This window comes from Apteryx mantelli, chromosome 5 (assembly GCF_036417845.1).
Source record: "Apteryx mantelli isolate bAptMan1 chromosome 5, bAptMan1.hap1, whole genome shotgun sequence".
Classification (NCBI taxonomy): Eukaryota; Metazoa; Chordata; class Aves; order Apterygiformes; family Apterygidae; genus Apteryx; species Apteryx mantelli.
Genome location: NC_089982.1, coordinates 8,333,838 through 8,353,529, shown reverse-complemented (window position 1 = coordinate 8,353,529; position 19,692 = coordinate 8,333,838). Strand labels below are relative to the sequence as shown.

The 19,692-nt window shown below is 39.9% G+C and overlaps 1 protein-coding gene across 3 annotated transcripts in view; it reads right to left on the bottom strand.

Annotated features, from left to right (window-relative positions):
* The window catches only part of LIN54 (lin-54 DREAM MuvB core complex component), a 34,614-nt gene extending 19,143 nt beyond the window's left edge, over positions 1-15,471 (bottom strand). Inside the window, exons 1-4 of one of the 3 annotated variants that reach the window (XM_067297424.1) lie at positions 15,467-15,471; positions 5,955-6,682; positions 749-850; positions 69-189 (exon numbers count right to left, since the gene is read on the bottom strand). In XM_067297424.1, coding sequence (XP_067153525.1) covers positions 69-189; positions 749-850; positions 5,955-6,647 — 916 coding nt within the window. In that variant the 5' untranslated portion in view covers positions 6,648-6,682; positions 15,467-15,471. The other 2 variants (XM_067297423.1, XM_013957397.2) reach the window with 2 other exon arrangements.
* Positions 15,472-19,692: the final 4,221 nt, after the last annotated feature.

The window sequence follows — 19,692 nt, the reverse complement described above, 5'->3', positions numbered from 1 at the left end:
ACAGTCATCATCTCTTGGAATAGCCTTTCAAAAAAACGGAACAGCAAAACAAGGCAAAGAAGTATAACCTGCAATGACTGGCGACACTTGAGTAGTCTGCCCCGTAACAGCTTTGCTATTGATTGGTTTTGCAAAGATCAGCTTGGTGATCACTGGGCCAGAGGTTGGGGTTCGGGTCTTCTTTGCAATCTGAAAGATGAATAGAAAAAGATCTAAGTAACTTCAGTGCTTTGGATCTAAAATGTCATATTAAGTAAATCATAAAAGAAAGAGGGCAGTGCTCGTACACAGAAACAGAAATAATTGCTTATCTCCCATTTCATCTCCATTTCTCACTCTGGAGAGAACTGGGTTATCACCAGTGCCACTGCAGAGAGACAGCAAGCAAAAAAGGTGCAAAGCGGGACAGCCAAACCCCTCACAGCTTTTCCATCTCTCTGCACAAACATACCTCAGCTTCAGGGTGATGTCTTATTAGGCTCCTGAGATTCTCTCTTATGTGCAGTTTTTCAATATAAAAATATTAGAATTAAACGCACAAATCTCAATTTTTAAGTTTAAAAAAAAAGTTACTTTTACAGTCAACCAGGTCATTTAAATATGAAAACTACCACTCTGAATCATCACTTCACCTGTTCTGACACAGCAGCACACTTCCACCCTGCAGCTGGCAACAGGGAAAACAACCTTCTGCAAGTGCTCTGAAAAAACCCTAGAGTATCAGTCCTTGAATGTTTTTGGCACTCACTGGCAAACAGCAAATCATCTGGCTACATTCAGGGTCAAGAAGATCTTTTTCCTTCCTACGAGCTGTGATACTTCGCAGCCAGTTCAGTCTCCTGAAATACAGCTGGACCAGGGAGAGATATGTGTTATTTGATGAGACCGACCACATTAATTTGAAAGCTTTATAAGCAGGGTTTAATAATATGGACAAGCAAGACTTGGTCCTCTTTACCACGTTCCCAGAAATCAGCTACCAGACACGTTTATTCTACTCCTTTCTGCGCACTGGCATCCGGCTGGTGAAGGGTTCAACTAAGTGACTTCTTTCAAAGACTGCTTAACCTGTTGACTATACACCCTGTCTGCGCTTGGTGACTACCGTTAGGGTCTTTATCCCTTTCAGAGTACTCGGTGACACAAAACACTGGCAGTTGAACTGAGCACCCTCGGAGGGCCTTACCAAAGGCCTGACACTTTCCTGCGCTGCAGTTCAGGGCCGTACCACCCTCCTGCACCACACAACCACCCAGCTGCGCCCCACGCGCGCCAGTCAAGGACTCTAGTAATGTTCCAGCCGCACAACATGAGCATCCATGTGAGGAGCCACGTCTTGAAGAGGCAAAACTGCTGTTGTTACTGAAGTAACTAACCAGAGAAATCTCTCACATGTACCAAAGTACAGAGTTGACAGCTACTTTTAATAGCCAGAGAATATTGCAAGTGTTTAAATGAAGTAATCAAGTAGGCTGGATGGTTGTGGTTTCCTATGTAACGCCCTATTTATAGAATTTGCTCACCGTAAACAGCTCCTTTACAGCAGGGTGAAGCCGAAGCATTCAAATTGCTCTGCAGCAACACACGACTAAGTCAGCGACCTTCCCTGCAAGCGGGAGCGTGAGGCCATGGCAATTCCCCGCAGCGTGCTCCCAGCGCCGCTGGGAAAGCAAGAGCTCCCACCTCGCTATGGCGTCCCAGCCTCGTGGCCTCCATCCCTTCCAGAGACCCGCGTGACTGTCGTGGCAATGAGGCCTCCCACGGAAAGCAAACCTCCTCTCTACGGGCCTTAGCTGTGCCCAGCCAAGGGCAGCAAACGACGACAAGCTTGGCAACCAGATGGAGCTGGAAAACAGCATTCACTCAAGGAGGCCACATGCTCCTCTGCGTTTAGAGTACAAGTGCTCCACAGAGGAAATCCCCACTTTTTTTTTTTTTTTTTTTACATTTAGTTTACCTTTAGTTTTACATTTGAGTATTTAAAGGATTCAGCTCTCTTAGCGCATACACAGCTGGCAGATGCCCATTTTTAAATGGACATTCACCAGTAAAGCTTTCTGCACATTTGCATGCATTTTAATTTCTAATAAAGTCCCCACGTTTTATCTGTTGGAATCATGATCTCCATTCTACTGATGTTAATCTTATCCTGCCATAAGGTATTACTGTATTTCAGTTACTATTACTTTTACTTTCTGAAGCGAGGGCAAAGTCTGGCTCACAATGTGATCCACATCTAGCAGGAACACAAAGCTCTCAACTAAGGCAGACATTCTCCAGTAAGAGTCATTAAATATGCTTTTAAATTACTTACACTAAAAAAAAAAAAAAAAAAAAGCAAGCTATCTGTTAACATGAAATATGTCAGAAAACATAAAAATCCCCAAACAATAGCTGGTCAATGCAAGCAACCCTGCTTTCCTCCGATTCAACTTGCAGTGGGGCAAGACTGACTGATGAAATAGGTCAGGAACAGAAGGAATAGGCTCCTTAGAATATTCTTTTTGTTTGTTTGTTTTTTGTTTATGTAAATCATTTTTTGTCCAGGAAGAAGGCGGTCTAACATATTCTAACAAATGACTAAACTCCCCTCAGGCCTCGGAAAACACAGTGCAACCCTGAGGCGGTCAGTTATGGGAGAGGAACGGCCCTTGGCCCCCACACGCAGACAGCACACTCCTGCCCTCCTCACTGCCCTTTCTGAGGCTTCACCACTGCAGCGGATCAACTCCGACCACTTGTGAGAGCTTTCTAGGCATCAGTGGGCAAACTCCTGCCTCATTTTGGTAAGAGGCTAGAGAAGCCAGAAGAAAATATTCAAGATGACAGACTGTCCCTTTGATGCTTCAGCAAAAGCAAGTTCTCCGGAGCCCTCTGTCATTGCCTATACTAATCATAAGGAGCTTAATACTATTTCTCTTAGCCTGTGTAAGCTAAGCGTGCTCCCTGCAAGTTACTTTGAATTAGACGGCAAAAATATTACCTGGGGCAACAAGCTCTTCCATAAGAACATTATTAGATTAAGAGGCACACATCAAGCTTCTTCCCCCTACAGAATGAAAGGGATTTATCTGCAAGCATCTTTTATTTATAAGGGTCAAATTGTGTCTTCCTCCAAGTACTCTCTACTAAACAAGACGAACAAGCACGCTTCTAAGATCAGACTTTGTCTTCAACTGTTAAATGGCATTAGATTCATACCAAAAAAAAAAAAAAAATCCCAAACCCTACCTCACATTTACCACTGGATAAGAATGGTACACAGGCAGCTACCACAAAGGAGCTCATGTGCTATAAATCCACACTATAGATGACCTAATGGGAACTTGCCCATATAGCCACACACTATGTAATTTGTATTTGGTGTAATATTAACATCACCAAGTCTGGAAATGAAAGAGCACAATGGTAAGTTTCTGAGAACGTAACCAAGAATGAAGACATAGAGCTAGGAATCAGGGTTTACTCCGAGGTTAGGGAGTGGACAAGGTCATTCTTCTGTGACAAGATGTAGCCACTACGACGACTTAGGAGTTCCCTTGCCATGGTAGCAGTAATGCTACGGACAGTGAGGTGTAACTGCTGAAATGCAAAGCCAGTTACCACATCAAGACAAATTCAAGTTAGGCTGGCTTAGTGACAGCAGTGGAAGTGGATCTGGACATCTGGTTAAAAGCGTCATCTGTAAGGTCAGACTTCTGCTTACTGCATCCATACTCGATTGTGCTACACCAGCACATCATTGTTTTTAAGCCTGTACGCAGGCTGGAGCCCCAGGCTGAAAGCAGATGTATTTGCCAGTTTTGCCCACACAGTTTAAACTATCTGTGCACTGATTTCAACTATATCAGACCTGGATGGCTTGTCCTATACTAGAAGGGACAGAAATAAGCCTCTTGGTACAGATGAAGCCCAAGGTCACGCTACATTTTACAGGCTGCAGCCTCATGCCTCTCAAACTGCAATTGGAGAGGGAGCAAGAATCTAAGGAACATTTCACTGAAATCTATCAATTACGCCTTTTCTGAAGTGCTGAGATTTCAAATAGCACAATCACATCACAGTAGGGCTGCAGAATGCTAATTTAATTTCTCTAATGACCTGAAAAGCCCCTAATGACAGTGATGATGTAAGGAGAACTGAACAGAGCCCTTCACCTAAAGCTAATCTTTTATCAATTCATTTTTCTACACCAATTTGAACTGCTGTGCTGCTTTGTATCTGAGAGATCCCATGTGGCTTGGCAAATCAGTTCAGTTCCACAACACCCTTGGGAGGCAGGGACGTATTCACAGCTTCCTTCCATGCAGAAGGTGCCAAGAAAGCACTAAAAGGCCAAGAGCTTTTCCAAGATGATGGGGTAAATACACAACTTCATTTGCCAAGCCGGGGACTCAAAGTGTGGGTTACCTCCCATGTCATTCACAACAGAGGGGCTTACAAATCTCTCATCTATCCTCGTATATCCCTTTGATAACTTAATTATTTCCTGCAGGGGAAAGTACTGTTAGGGAAATGCTAATGTATTCATCTTTCCTGCAGTATCCTGCACTTTTGACAAGCAACTGAACATTGCATTCTCGCTTTTCATTTCTACTTCCTCCTCTCCTTATATAAGGAGAAAGAAAAAAAAGGAAATCCAGATGTTAATAGTTCAATCTCTTTTAAGAAAGGAAGCAAAGCTTTAATTAAGAGACCACAACCAACAAATTTAATCAAACTGCGACTCATCACAGATTTACAAATGGATGCAAGTCAGTTACAGGTTACATCAAGCAATCTATAGGATTCCTCATGACCAACAGTAGAGATCAATCACAAAGTCACTGTTTTTCCATCACTGATGGCACAGGCAAACTCATGCAAATGAAAGCACAACACCACCAAGTCATTTTCTCCTCGCTTTCCTGTATCTGTCAGTCTGCAGTGAGTAACTCAAGCCATACACTACCAACTGATCCATTCTTAAATGTTCCTATGCCGAGCCAAGAGCAGGAACTTCTCTAAAAGATATAGTGACAACCAACCATGAGCGTTCCAGTTACTTACATTTGCTTGCTATGAAATAACATCTGGGTAACTTACCACTTAGAGTTTGCTTAAGTTGGTTATTTTTCATGTGCAGCAAATTAGTGTTTATTTGTATATTTTGAGTTTTATTTCTCACTTCACTTACAGACTGTAGAATAAATCTTTTCCTCCATAACCCTCCCTGAGCCCTACTCCTCCTTCATTTTTATGAGATCTTATTTGTGCATCACTGCTGACTAAGACAGAGTCACTCGCATTTAGTTCCACCGTGTATCGGATGAAAATCAGACCGTCTGGGTAATAAACCCAGTTCTTTTCAACACATTTTCAGATCCCATCAGATTCTTTTTGGTTTCAAATATCTCGAGCTCCATGCCAGACTTGGGAGCCAGATTTTGAAGTGTCCAGATATAACTCTATCAATAGTTATTAACAAGCTTAAGCAGATTTGAAGCAGACAAAAAGATACTTTTATGTTGTTTTTCATATGCTGTGAGGGTTTTTTTTAAGGCAGCTTGTTTATAACAAACCACTAGAAGCAAAAGCTGCTGTTATCATAAAGGAGGAAAGCAGCGCACACTTTGAATAAAGAAATAACAGGCATACAGAGTTCAATTCAGTTCTCCTGAAAGCATGTAGAATTTATTTTTAAAAAATTAAAATAATGGAAAACTCTTCTCAAATCAATGATTTTTTTTCTCCAAGAACAACCCTAAGCTTCTAGGCAGCAGCTAGAGGTAGAGAGCGTAAAATTGCAAATGAATCCACATATGAAAAAGGAGGCTAAGAGCAACATCGTATTTCTATACAAGGAACAAATGCAAAGGGTGAAAGCCATCCTTTGCCAGTCAGTGAAGGAAACGGACAACAGTTGCAGCAAGAGAATTGTTTTTAAGAGGTTTCAACAGCATAACGCACTTTACCTGTACTGTTTTTAATTGCTGGGTCTGCAATACAGAAGGCTGGGCTGCAGTATTTATCAGCTGACTTCCTTGCGTCAAAGCTGAGACACCAACAACAGGTTTCACTTCCGACCTCCCTCCAATAACAACCTTGATCTGCTGGCCTTGTACCTTGGAGTCTCCACCTTGGGCCTGGGAGGTGGTTTTCTGAGCCTGGGGGAGCTGGCTGTGGGGTAGTGCTAAAACAATGGGTTGGCCAGACTTGCCCAAAGTTGTTACAATTAGCTTTTGCCCATCCGGTTTAATACTCTGATTGCCTATTTTAAGGTCGGCGGTCTTGTTCAAAATAATCTGATTGGCTGAGATCGTGACAGGGGTCTGAGCACCAAGTTTATGGAGGCCACTTTGAAAGGTAGGCTTTACTATTGCATTAGTATCAGTTTTTGCAGTTGTGGTATTCACTGTCACTTCGCCTGAGTGATTGCTGGGCGCAATAGCTGGTTCCGTGGTGACTGCCGATGTAGTCGTTGCTGACGAATCGCTGGTCGAGCTGATGTTCACTATTTCTTCCAGTTCCGTTTCCATGGGAATAGAATCTCCCATAGGTGACGATACAATAACTGCCTCAATACTGTCATCTTCCACCAAAGTTATACCAGTGTCCATTATTTCCTCAGGGAGTAAGCTGTTTACTTCTGCTGAAACCACCTCCATTTTAGCAGTCGTGGCAGTAATGACAGGAGCAGCTACTGCAATAACATTAAAAAGAAAAGTTATTGGCTTCCAGAAAACATACATTTTGCAAAGCTTTAAGAATACTACTAAAGAAGAAACTACAATGACACAAATTCTTGAAGACTGAGTGTATTGTGCAAGCAGAGGAGGGATATCATGAGGAAAGTACACATACGAACACATTTAGCCAAATTTGCTTTCAATAATAATTATATATATCAAACATCTTCAATATCATCTGTTGAAGGCAATTGAATGGACCGACTTTCTGCACAATTCCTGTCCGCTCTTGACAATACAGTACACCTAAAGGAAAGTTCCTTCTCTGAAGATATGGGCACCTTTTTCACAGACATATCAGCTGACTGAGATATAAAGAGTTAGAAAAGCTTTACAAGTCTGACAGATGATAGAAATTTTTGTCGTACGTGTCAACATCTGCTAGCAAGTTACCTTGCCTCAAGAGAGCTTTTCTTTATACCAAACGCACTGGGGGTTCATTTGGATCTAAATGCTCATTTCAGAAATCTCAGTAACAATACACAGGAAAGTAATAGCTGTCTAGTGACAGGCTTTATTAACCGCAAAAGCTTAATCAGCAGCCCACCCCAGGACCAAGTCCAAGCCCTGCCTTCCAAAGTGAACAGATAATCTTTCTCTCCGAGTAGTGCAGCTCACTTTTTTCCCTTAATACATGTGCACACACAAAAAAAACAACAAAAAAACCCTACAACTCACATTCATGATTAATTCAAAATGTTTTCTAAAAACAAAACAAGCAACCCCTCATCTGAAAGGCACAACAGGATTTTTCAAGCCGATAAGAGAGGCCAAATTATATACAAAATCTACAGTAAGATTCAAAACCAGAGTCACTTCCCACTTAAGAAACCTTAAAGACATTGTTGAAAATGCTTGATTCTTCCGTTCTCACTAAAGCAGTAACACTGTCAGAGGCTGAGAACAGATTATTAAGCTTATTAAGGCAGTTTCTCCATTTGCCGCACTCCATCAGCACGCTCCTGCACTGCACGGGAGAGCACGCTGTGTGGGTACATGTACTCCATGTGCTCTGGCGTACTCACAATAAATGCAAGAGGACAGGATCCCCACAAAATCCAGGTTTCCAGCTTGCTAGGAAAAGCAGAGCTGAGCCATTTGTGCTGCAATGACACTCACAATTAAGGAATTACTCCATTAAAAGCACGCCTCAAATGCTGAGGTCATCTGGAGTCATTGTGGCCCAATCTTGCACAGCAGCTAACCACACAACAGCTGCATTGCACCCACAAGGTACAAGGAAGGGGGGAAAAAAAAAAATCCTGCTATATTCTGCCTGGTTTCCACGCTGAATTCAGGAGGTCCTCTGCTGCGCTCCACCGGCCTTCCTGATCATGAAGGATGCCCTCTTGATTCCTCTCACCACTGGAGTACAAGTCATACCCATGCTCAACAGGCTGGGCCGTGTAAGAACTTACTCCGACGCTCAAGGGTCAGACTCGTCAACAACTCACTCATTGGCAGGCATTTAAAGGTACTAAGTTATCTGGTGTCACTGCCAGAAATACCTCCCCTTGGAAAGCCTTTCTCCTAAAGTAATGCCAGAATAGCCTGCAGTGATGCCAACCCCGGTAACTAGTGCTAGGCAAAACAGCTTACTCCTAAGGACACATTAGTAATAGTAACACATTGCTGCTTTGACGTGAAACTGGTTAACTGCATATGAGATTACACAAAAATAGAAAGAGGAAAAAAAAGACTGCATTTCAGCATATGTTAAGGCCGCTAGCTCTCCTGCTGAGCCATGTTGTTTCCTTGCCTCCTTGTACTTCCCCATCAAGGTAAATGGGTTTGTGCCCTTTACTTCACAACTCCATGAGCAATCTGGGACAAAACCCATCATCTGGTTCTGTACGGACAAGCCCAAAGGGCTTGGATCCAGATGTCAGACTCTTAAGGTCAGCCACAACACAAATAATAATTGTTCACATGTTTGAGAAGAAGGGGATCATTTAAATAAGACAGTGTAAAAATCACCAGGTTTAGTAACAACAAATTATTTCAGTAACTGATTTATTCTGATGTGTTTTTAGTTTGCATTTGTACTTGCTATTCCCCAAAAGAAAGGTCATCTTACTATCATTTAACAGTATAACTAGAAGGTATTTATCTACATATATTTAAGCAGTTATATAGCTCAACAGGTATTTTTATAGTCTTCATTCTCATCATTTGATTATGCTAGAAAGCTGTAAAATATTAAGTTATTAAATACCTGTATCTAGCTGAAAGGAGATGTAAGTTAAAATGCACTAAGTCAGCATTTTTAATAGGATTCTGACTTCAAATAAACCACTTGCATGTCAGAATGCAGAAGGAAAAGAAATATTGTGCATCAAGTTTGGAATTAAAAAATAGTAAGTTAAAAAAAGGAAATATTACTTGTGGTTACTAGATTAACAGCTTATAGCCATCATATCTGAAGATTTTAAAGGTCTTATCTTTTCACAGTTGGTTTAAATTAATATATTTGGGCTCATGTCAAGAAGAAAAGCAACAAGAAAAAATATGATGCAATCAAATTGTTCTATTTCTTAATTGCTTATTGGAAAAAACTACTGAAATAGATATACAAACTGAAACGACAAAAATCTTTTCCTAGCTGTAGGAGAGGCTACTGCTGTCCAAAGCAGCTTTAACAAACCAGCAGGTTTTACTTCTAAGTATTCAGCCAGGATTTTTCAACAGTTCAGCTGTTTGTTTTCTCTAAGGCTTTTATAGTAGACATGTACACGTTTCAAATTTTCGCAGTTCCTCTACATAATGATTTCCAACAGTAAAATAATGCCGATCGCTTTTAAAACTCTGATGTTAACAGCTTTGGGATGTTCAAGACAGGGTGGATAAAGCAAACCATTATTAAAATAAGACTCCAAAGTTTCTTTACGTGAGCAATTATGCCTTGAATCACTTGAGAATGCGAGAGCTGTAACCCACAACAGTATATACCAGTAAGTGTATTTAATTCAAAACTGAAAGAAAAAAGCTACAAAGGAAGTGGATAAGTACACTATTAGACCGTGAAACTCCACAAAGATGCTAGGAACAAATGACTAAATAAATTGTTTTAGCCTACCGAATAATAGTCATGCAAGTTAAACTAAAAGTCCAGGAAGAACTTTGTGTAATAAAGATCTGTTTAGGGGTGGAAAAAAAACAAAACCAAACAAAAACCTTAACCCCAGCCCAGCTCCAGACATGAAACTAGCTACATGCACATATATATATACATATAGATATAAATAAAAATCAGGTGCTAATGCACATCATCAGCAAGGTTTTGGATTAAGGACCTTACATTCTTTTCCGTTACCTTCTATGGATGTTGGAGAACATAGCTTTTGATGGGAACTGAAAATTCTGAGTACTGCAGCATTTTCAGAATTGCATCACAAATTAAACTAAACTCAGGAGAAAAAAATTGAGGGCTATATTCCCACCAATATAATTTCATGAAGGCTAAAGTTTAGGAGGAGGATAAAAATGCTATGATTGCTGGCAAAAATGACCGTGGAGATTTGGCTTCTGAGGGGCCCATGTGAACTTTCAGCTATTTTAACCTTTTCTTGCACTAGTACATCAGTGCAGAATTTCTAATGAACTAACAGTGTTGATGTAATGCATCTCTATACTTCTCTTGCTACTCTTTGCTATCTTTGGTGACAAAATATGCAAAGCCAAGCTAAACAGGAAAATCAAAAGAATCAACAATACACCACACTGATCTACAAACAAGTAAGAGAACAGGGAGATATAACAATGCCTGGTGTTTTAGAATAGCTAACCACATCTTACTACATCTCAAGAAATGCCCCCATTTCGCTAAGATAAGAATAGGTAACCTTCCACTCTGCAGCTACGAGCAGTTCGAGCGAAGCACTTACGTCAGTATACGTTACGCAACCAGCAGCAAGGGCTACATAGTGCGGGCAAAACTGTTTTTCTGGGAAAAAAACAATTACTCAGAAATCAAGGCTGCTGAGATCAGTATTACCAGGATGTCCTGGGACACAGCTGCATGTTATGAAGATCATCACATTAAAGCAGCGGACAGAGAGACTCTTCACCCTTCATGACTCCAGGAGATGCCACCTCCCTGTGTTGCTCTTGGTACGTAGTAAGTGACTTGTCATCAGGCATGTGAAGATTCTGGTATAACCATAGAGATTAAAGAAGACTGACCAGACCTGCCCTAAAGTCACTGGCAATGTTCATTTTAAACCAATTTCTCAAATGTCCCTTTTACCGGGGAAGAAGATCAAACCACCGGTTAATTTTGTATTTGCACCTGGCTTGGAGGAAAAAAAAAAAAAAAGAAGAAGAAGAAGAAAAAAAAAGTAGCTGCATAAATGCACGAAGTCCAAAGTAGCCACTAAAATAGCAGATATTCTCTTGGGACCAATAGAAGTGTTAACATATGCCAAGTGAAACCAAGTGTCTTTGCCAGCTAGAGCAACTGGTAGTTCCTTGAAGCTAGGATAGATACACAAACACATGTGCTTAAGTGTAGCACTACTTAGAACCAGCAAAGGCAAATGCTTTCAGCTTCTTGAGCTAGGTACCATGACACCCTTAAAAAGAAGTACGAAAACGAATGATAGAACACCACAGAAAATCCCTACCTTCATGAGGCCACCACTGGTGTAGCTTTCCAGGAGAAGAACCACATGGAGGCATCGAGCACATACATGAAACAAGCTACTACATCACTAACCATGAGCAGTTGGAAATAAGACCATATATTCCTCATTAGAATAACCTTCCTGAGGGATGAGAAACAGGATACAGTTTTGCAGCTCCCAAAGCACAGAAAGAAAATTTGCTCAGAATCTTTGCAGTAATGGAGTTAAAAGCGTCCCTGCACACTCTTCCTGCTGCACTAGGTCAAGTCTTTTCCAAAGACCAATAAACTTAAGAGGAACTTATTAGCTTTAAAGAGCATCAGGACAAATGCCTGTTAATTTACAAAGTGGAAGAGAAAATGCTGATAGCTGTAGCTTCTTTCAAGGGATTTACTGGGGTGGGGGGGGGGAAGAGAGCTGGGGAAGATGAGACTGAAAACTGGGGTCACACAAATAGCGTTACAGTAGACAATCTAACAAGTAGCTGTTCAGTGAAAGTCAAATGGACTCTAAATGCTAATGCTGGCAGCAAAAAAACCCAAACTGTATAAACAGTTAGTGAATACAAATGGGTAATATTAGGATCTTCCTTTGTAGAGGCAAAAATGAGACAACACTGTCACACCCTCTATGAATAGAGGTGGGGCAGGGGGGACTGTCTACAGGCTCTGGCTCAGATTTGAGGGTAAAAAAAACCCTTGTATATTGTTGTAAGAAATCAGCATACTTCCCTTACCTAGCAAAGGTTAAAAAAAAAAAAGTTTCCTTTAATGCATTTCTAAATCCATTTATCAGAACAAAATGCAAGAGCAGGAGAAAGTAGGTGAAATACAGACTGGATCCTTGATGGTTAGAGCCTGCAATTTTTTTTCAAGTTATTGATCTAGGAAAGATGAGATCCCTTCAGCCACATCCTATGAAAGTTTAGGTGCTTAAACGCTTCTCAAATTTTTCAACTTCTGCTCACCTGCTCTCTCTAATAGTAGACATCTATCAACTCCACAAGGCTGCTGAACTGAAAAAAATTCAGTGCTTCTTTCACCTAAATAGTTAGAGAATAGTGTCAAGTTGTTAGGCATCAACGAGTTGGAAGCTACCACAAAAAAAAAAAAAAAAAGAGAGAGACAGACAGACAGACAGACAGACCTGAGAACAACCCACTGGGAACACTGTAATAGAAATCCATTCACTGGCTCTCACTACCCTCCTAACCTTCAGGCACTTGGTATGGAGGGAAAGAACAAGCATCTCACAATTATTCAGCCACAGAACCTAAGTTCTCCACACCACAATCATTGACATATAATGCTATGAAAAAATAACAAGGACATTTAGAGAACAGACAACCAAAAAACACAGAGGAACAAGCAGGAGCTGTTTTTTGCAAACCTGCTTTAACAAATTTATCTTTCAGGAACGTTTACTATGATTCTTGTTTTATTATCCTCTAAACTGAATTGTTGTACCAACATGCCTGTACAAAATACATGACTTGCACCACAAAATCTTTAGTTCATCACATATAGAGTTTTATAAGCTATGCATGCAACATGACCACATCTTCCTCCTTGATGACAAGTACTCTGTTGCAAATATACTGTAGGACTTGGCTATCCCCCGACCTGTAGCTGTTTTCTTCACATGAAAATGAATTCTTACATAAATGGAATCACAGCATGCTTCCACGGAAATTAGATTACACACAGAGCACAAAAGCAATTTTCACAATCAGACTAACAAAGTCCTCAAACAGTACATGACCAAAAACCCCCATGAGTCTCGGAGAACCTTTCAGGCAAAACAAAAGCTGGAAAGAAAGAGACGGAAAAAACACAACTAAGTTTTGAAAGAAAGCAACACGTCATACAAATTGTCAACGGTTGAAATACATTCTACTTACACGAGCAAACTGTCTTCTAAAAACCAGCAACTTAAAAAACCTCAGATATTTAAGTCTGAATGCTGGGATAACCCACTCTTCACCATTAGAAAATCATTTTACATTGCCCAAAAGTACATAAATTACAAAGCAAGGAAGAATGGTCTAGCCATTATTGGTTACAGAGAGAGGTACTAAGCAGTATTACTGTGTGTGTGTGGGGGAACAACCAACCAAAAAAACTCCCAAACATTCTCCCAGAATTATTAGCATCTAGAGGACTAAACCACTTGAAGGTCAAAGTACTTTCCCATGCATGGCCCACAGCTGTCAACACGCTCTCACCTGCTAGTAGATGTCCATTAAGAAAGGGGCAAAACCATATGTAATTTGGCTGATATTGGTCTGCATTTCCAATCATACCTACATTTCCAATTTGCCTTTTTTTTTTTCTTTTTTCTTTTTTTTTTTAAGTCATCAGTCCACACTTCTGGCGTTTGCCTTTTGTGGCTCAGAGCAAGCAGAGAAGCTAACATTTCCATCCGGTTCTGAAGACGCACCAGGGTCAGCCAACCGATGATAAATCTGTTCCTTGAGGACAACTTCCTGCCCCTTAAGGGTCTAATCCTTACTGGTACTAAGGAAATTCCAGCATGCGCTAAAGAACAAGTGCATTACTAATTATGCAAACACTGCTTGCCAAGCTAGCAGTGCAACATTTTGCAGAAGTAAAAGAACATAGATATGCGCATATGTGACAAATGACTAGCATGTCCAGGTTAAGGAGGCAGAAACAGAGAATTACACTTGGATTTTCAGCATTGATCACAGAAATAGCTTCCATATGCATCTACATTTTCTCCTTTTTTTCCTCAAAAGAAAGTGTTGTAGCTTGCATCATCATGTTAACATTTAAGCATTAAACACTTATTTACCACATGCCTTGCTTACTGCAGCTTTCCAAGAGAGAACTGGATATTTATGACCCTCATTGCAGCAGAACACTTCAAAGCAGTTCTGCTTGTTTGTTTTTGTAACTGGAAACAATGTTCTACTTTCAGGCAAAACCTCATGCCAAATAAAAACAAAATAGAAACCAAAAATCAGAAGGTTTCCCCTTACCCTCCCCTTGGTTTGCATGCCAGTTTCTGTCATTTTCATGACACTCAAGACTACAAAAGATGAAAAAACCTACATAGATGTTCTTATGATCATTAAATACATTCTGAAGGTGTTCACAGCAGCCATGAATAATCCCAAGTTTGGGTTCGTAGATACTAAGGTCTTTGAATTTAATGAAGCATTTCTAACCTTGGGTTTTATACAAGCTTGCTAATGAGGCCAACAGAAACAGCCCATAATAACAACTTTAAATTATTAAATTTTCTGCAATATTCTTAATTACAGCATTAAGAATCTGAAGTGAAAATAATTACCTATGTAGTGAACCCACCTTGACTGAAAAACTAACACAAACATGAAAAGTACATATGACAAGGTCCGAGAAACACCAGTTAGAAAGAAAAAAGTGCTTATTTTTAGTCTTTTAAGTATAACCTACAATAAAGGCCATACTTTCAAAGTTTAGGATGTCCCTTAAATTCAGGCTACAGATGAATGCTGAACATGCAGCAATATCACACTACACACACATTTGAAAACAAGAAGCACGGAAACTGCCATTATAGGCTTCATATCACTTTCCCCGTGGACTTTTACTAGGAGTTATCATATTGGGCACCTTTTAAGATTAGGCTTGCTGCCAACCATTTCAGTAGAAGCGCATTTTAGCACTGTATTGACGTACAAAGGTTCATCACAACAGAGATCTAATCCAGCAATTGCACTGAGGCTTTGCAATTCAGGAAGCGCAACGATTATGCAGTACATTACACACATACTTCAGCAGCATTGCCCAGGCAGAAGGTAAGATGTTACACAGTTTATTTTACAAAGTCTAACTGAGGCAAATAAAAACACACGCAAGGCTGATTTCAAGCAGGGTATTTCACTTCCAAATATAAGCTAGCTTGTATAGAAGAGCATTTTGTACTAAAAATTTAATTTCCGATGTGTCTTATGCAATAATGGGATTCTTTTCAAAATTAAATTTTAGAGGTGAAAAATAGATAAAAAATATAAGGCCATAACTGCAATGCATTCAGGGAAGTACTTCAAAGATTCAGATAGCAGTGAGAGCTGTTATGGCTGCTATTTCTTTTGAACTTATCCTTTACATCTAAGTCAGCTTCTTTCAGTATTGAGTCCAATGGAGCACTGAAAGAGAATGAAAAATAGTTCAATGAACAGTTAGTTCACAATAATTTGCCAGAAAACATGCTTCTAGCTGCAGATCTCAGCAGTTGTACCAGCCTTAAGCGTGACAACACTTCACAAATACGGAAATCTATTTATTTGCAGAAGGACCGAATTGAAGATAAATAGTTGTCCATAGGCAAACTGTGACTTGGTTGTGATGCCAATAACAATATCACCCCTCCCTCTCACTCTATTACCTAAATAAAGCACCTCCATATTCCTTTTGGAAAAATGTATTTAAATAACCAGGACTGCACAGCAGCTGACTGGCTTTTCTGCAATGAAATTCCACATTACAATTTTGAGACAAGAGGTCAATTGATATCAACAGCAGAAATGGCAATTTGAGTAAAATCTAAATCTCTGCTCCAAAAGCTCATGGGCCACTTCAAATGCAGGCTTCTCAGGTCTCTCAGAGTCGCATAAATCATAGACCAAAAGGTTCAATAGCTTCTGGGCAGATAAAAATATAAGAACAAACTACTAAGTTAGATTTAGACAAAAACTTCAGAAAAAAAATCTTGCAGACAGAACTAGCCAGAGAAAGTCATTCTGATGACTAGTGACACACAGTATTTCTTATAACCTCTGTTTTCCATACCCTGAAAAGGGTATTTACTTTATCTTACTCCATCCCTAGAGATACTCCATTTCTGCAAGCGTACAAAGGCCAGCTGAAGGAACAGTTCTCTGCACATGCCCTCCATTCATGGGCTATATAACCCTTCCTATCCTTACAGGATATCCTTCCCAATTTGATTTCCACAGCCAACAACCGCTGATGCCAATGTGACAAGGTGCCACTACACTGTCTGAATTGAAAGTGATCTACACGGTTCATTTCATTCTCAGAATTTATAAGAGAAGAAACAATTTAATGCAAAGCCTTAATTTTGTTTCTCAATGGAAAAAGTAGCCTAGTCCTCTCTGCTTTTGTGTTGCAAGATGACCGCTAGGTCATAGCTTGCCTCTTTACCCATCCAAGAAAACTTTGCATATACAAAAGATGTTTTTGTTGATGGACAATTTACAGTTTTCTGGATTGGAGATTAACAGCGCCATAGATGACCGGACGCTGAAGCTGACTGTGCAGAAACAATTGGGCCTGGGCAAGTTATTTGATGTGGTTCAGTACTGCATGAATACAACTGCCCTGCTTCATAGCTACACTGTGTTAAAGCATCACATACCCCAAATAAGCCAGATGTACCTGAATCAGCAGGTGTCTCAGCACCTCCCCCCCATCCCCAAATCAAAGTAGAAAATGAGCTCTGCAGCATCTGAGATACTAGCTTTGAGTCAGCACCAGCATAGCTAGACACAGACCAGCTTCCTAAGTGCCACCCTGTTGTGTCTGTGCCGAGCTGGCAGGACTGTAGGATAGAGCACTACCTCGGTACAGCACTGCTTGAATGAACAAAACCAGTCAGACCCCAAAAGTAAGTTCCCCCAGAATCCAGCCCAGGACACTCACCAGAATGGCTCTGTGCCAGACCAGCAAGGCCTATCCAAAACAGCACTGAGCTGCAAAAATACAGCCGACGGGCGATTCCGAGATGAGGTTGTGCAAAATGGTATAGCATCTGCATTGCTGAGGGTAGCGTTAGGAGAAAAGAGTAAGCAAAAGCAAATATAACAACTTACAAAAAAGATGCCATTAAGAATTTTCTCTAAAAATCCAAGATAACTGACCAGAGGTGAAAACTTTCTAGTCAACCTGCTGTCTTACTGACATAACACCCAAACTTATCTTCCCCTCTAACAGTGAGAAGGACCTCTTCCTTGTCCTAGCCATTCCGGTAGCCAGGGGAATCATTCTCAGGTAACCTAACCCCTTTCCGCTTTTGTGCTTCTCTCCTGAGAAAGTCCATAGCTCACATGCAATTGCTAATTTTTTCTTCACAGGTAACACAAGTGACTATTCTTCCTCATTTCATCCTACCTCCTGCCTTGCTAGTCCCCCTGCTGCTATCAGTCAGCAGCCCAAGCACCAGAACTACCCTTTGTAAGAGCAAAAAACTCCACCATTCCATCATGTTATGTTTTGGCCATATCATATTTAAATAAAAACTTGAATAAACTATATAAAAACTCATGGCTTGCAGTTCCCATACGCTGTTATATTCTGCTAGGGCTAGTGACATTAATACCTACATATGCAAATGTAAAAACAAGCTACAAATGAAAAACAAAAGTGAAGGTTACTTGTTTGTATAAGTTGATTTCAAAGAAAAAAAAAATCCTCTTAGAGAAGCAGTCATTTTACTGGGTAATTTTATATACCAAAATGAAATTATGAACATACTAGTTCATTTCTTGGTTTGCTGTATTTGCCCATCCATTTAAAATAAGTATATACTAGCACATATCAGCTATTCCAGGCAACTGAATTTCAGAAAAATCCACGGTGTGAAGACACAAAAGGCAGTCCTTAAGAAACTCTTTACAAACGCACATGTTTCCTCTCATTTGCTAGGAAAGTCTTCACAGTTGCAAATGGGGAACCAAAAACTGGTCTAGTACTATTGGCATATTATCAAATGAAGGACTATAACTGCAAGTAGGCAATCTTAACGTAATGAAATTTTCCTAATTAGTTACAATCCGTCAATTTTGCTACTATTTCAGTAATGGGTAAAAATACTGTCACTCCTTTTATGCATTCTCCATTTTCTTACTCTCTTTTACACTTTACGTTTTGTCTTTAAAATTGCAGGGTTTGTTTTGTCGTAAAGCAAAGAATTACAAAAATCACTCAGCACCGCATTTCTCCGCAGAGTCTTTTGTTTAAGCTTACTGAGCTAGAGATTGCCTTAAAAATACATGTCATGAAAAACAAAAAAGATTAATCCAAAACAAAGATATGATTAACAAAAGGTAAGTGGAAAAAATTAATAATGTAGGTCAGCAAACTCACTGTGTCTGCATACGTAACAGCAGAGTAAAAGCAAATAGTCATTAACATGGTAAAAAAAACCTACTCATGTGAAACAACAGATAAAATAATTTCCATTCACTTCGTCATTCTCTAAAGATGACAAGATATGGAGGCACTTTGTCTGCATGCTTCCCAAAGGATCATGGTTCGAGATTTATCAAATACAAACCAAAGCAAACTATTGAAAGGAAAAAAAAAAACTTTTTCCTTATCAAGTTACCAATGCATAATTACGGTAAGTAGTTATTTTCATCAGTTACAAGGAATACTAAGAAAAAAATAGTTTTTTTAACCTAAAGAGACATTTTATATTCCTCATCCTAAATTAATCTGGCTTTAGTCACAAAATTTAAAACTATAGTTCCCAAGGCAACCATAATTCACTCAGCTCACACCATCTTATTTCTATTACTCTATATTCTATTAAGTGAGCACCTCTTTACATAACAGACCATACATTCCAATAGCGTATAGCCTATGTGAGAAATAGGCAAGATAAATTATTTCACAATTTTACTGTGTTTAAATTAACAGTTACCAACATTATGGATGTGATAGTTTTACATTGCACAGTTACGGGTTTTCAGATTCATTTGTTTGTTTTTCATGAGGAGAAAGATTAACAGACCATGTCACCTCTGCCATGTTTTTAACAGAGGTATTATCGGTTCTTTTCTTAAGAATTGCTGGAGAAAAAAAAATCCACTTGCCCACGCACCAGTTTTGAGGACTCCTTCTTCCTCTGGGAAGTTCTGGGTAATTTCAGCCTTCATTATAATTTTAAATGGAAAACCATCATCTTAAGAATGTTATCTGTCTAAAAACTGGTCATTACCTACTAATAAAACAACTATCTGTTAGGATTTTAGGATTTGCTATAATGAAAAAGATTAGAGGAAACTTTTTCGTCCGTTTTTCTAAGTAGTTCTCTTTGGAATTTGACCAGTAAGCATATTTGATCAACTGCATTACTTTTCTTACACTCTAATTCCCTGAGTGTATTAACCCAGCAGTACTGCTAAAGCCGTCCTGTCTTCCTTTGACATCTGCCTGTTCATTTCCATTTGAACATCTTCCCTCCTCCCTGTGCCAGCAAAAAACATTTCTGTAGCTGCAAGGGTAGACCAGATCAAGGATCAGAGCTGGGTTAAAGCTAGCTGTCTAAGCCCAACCGCAGGCTGTCGCAGCCCTGCTCCCTCCTAACTG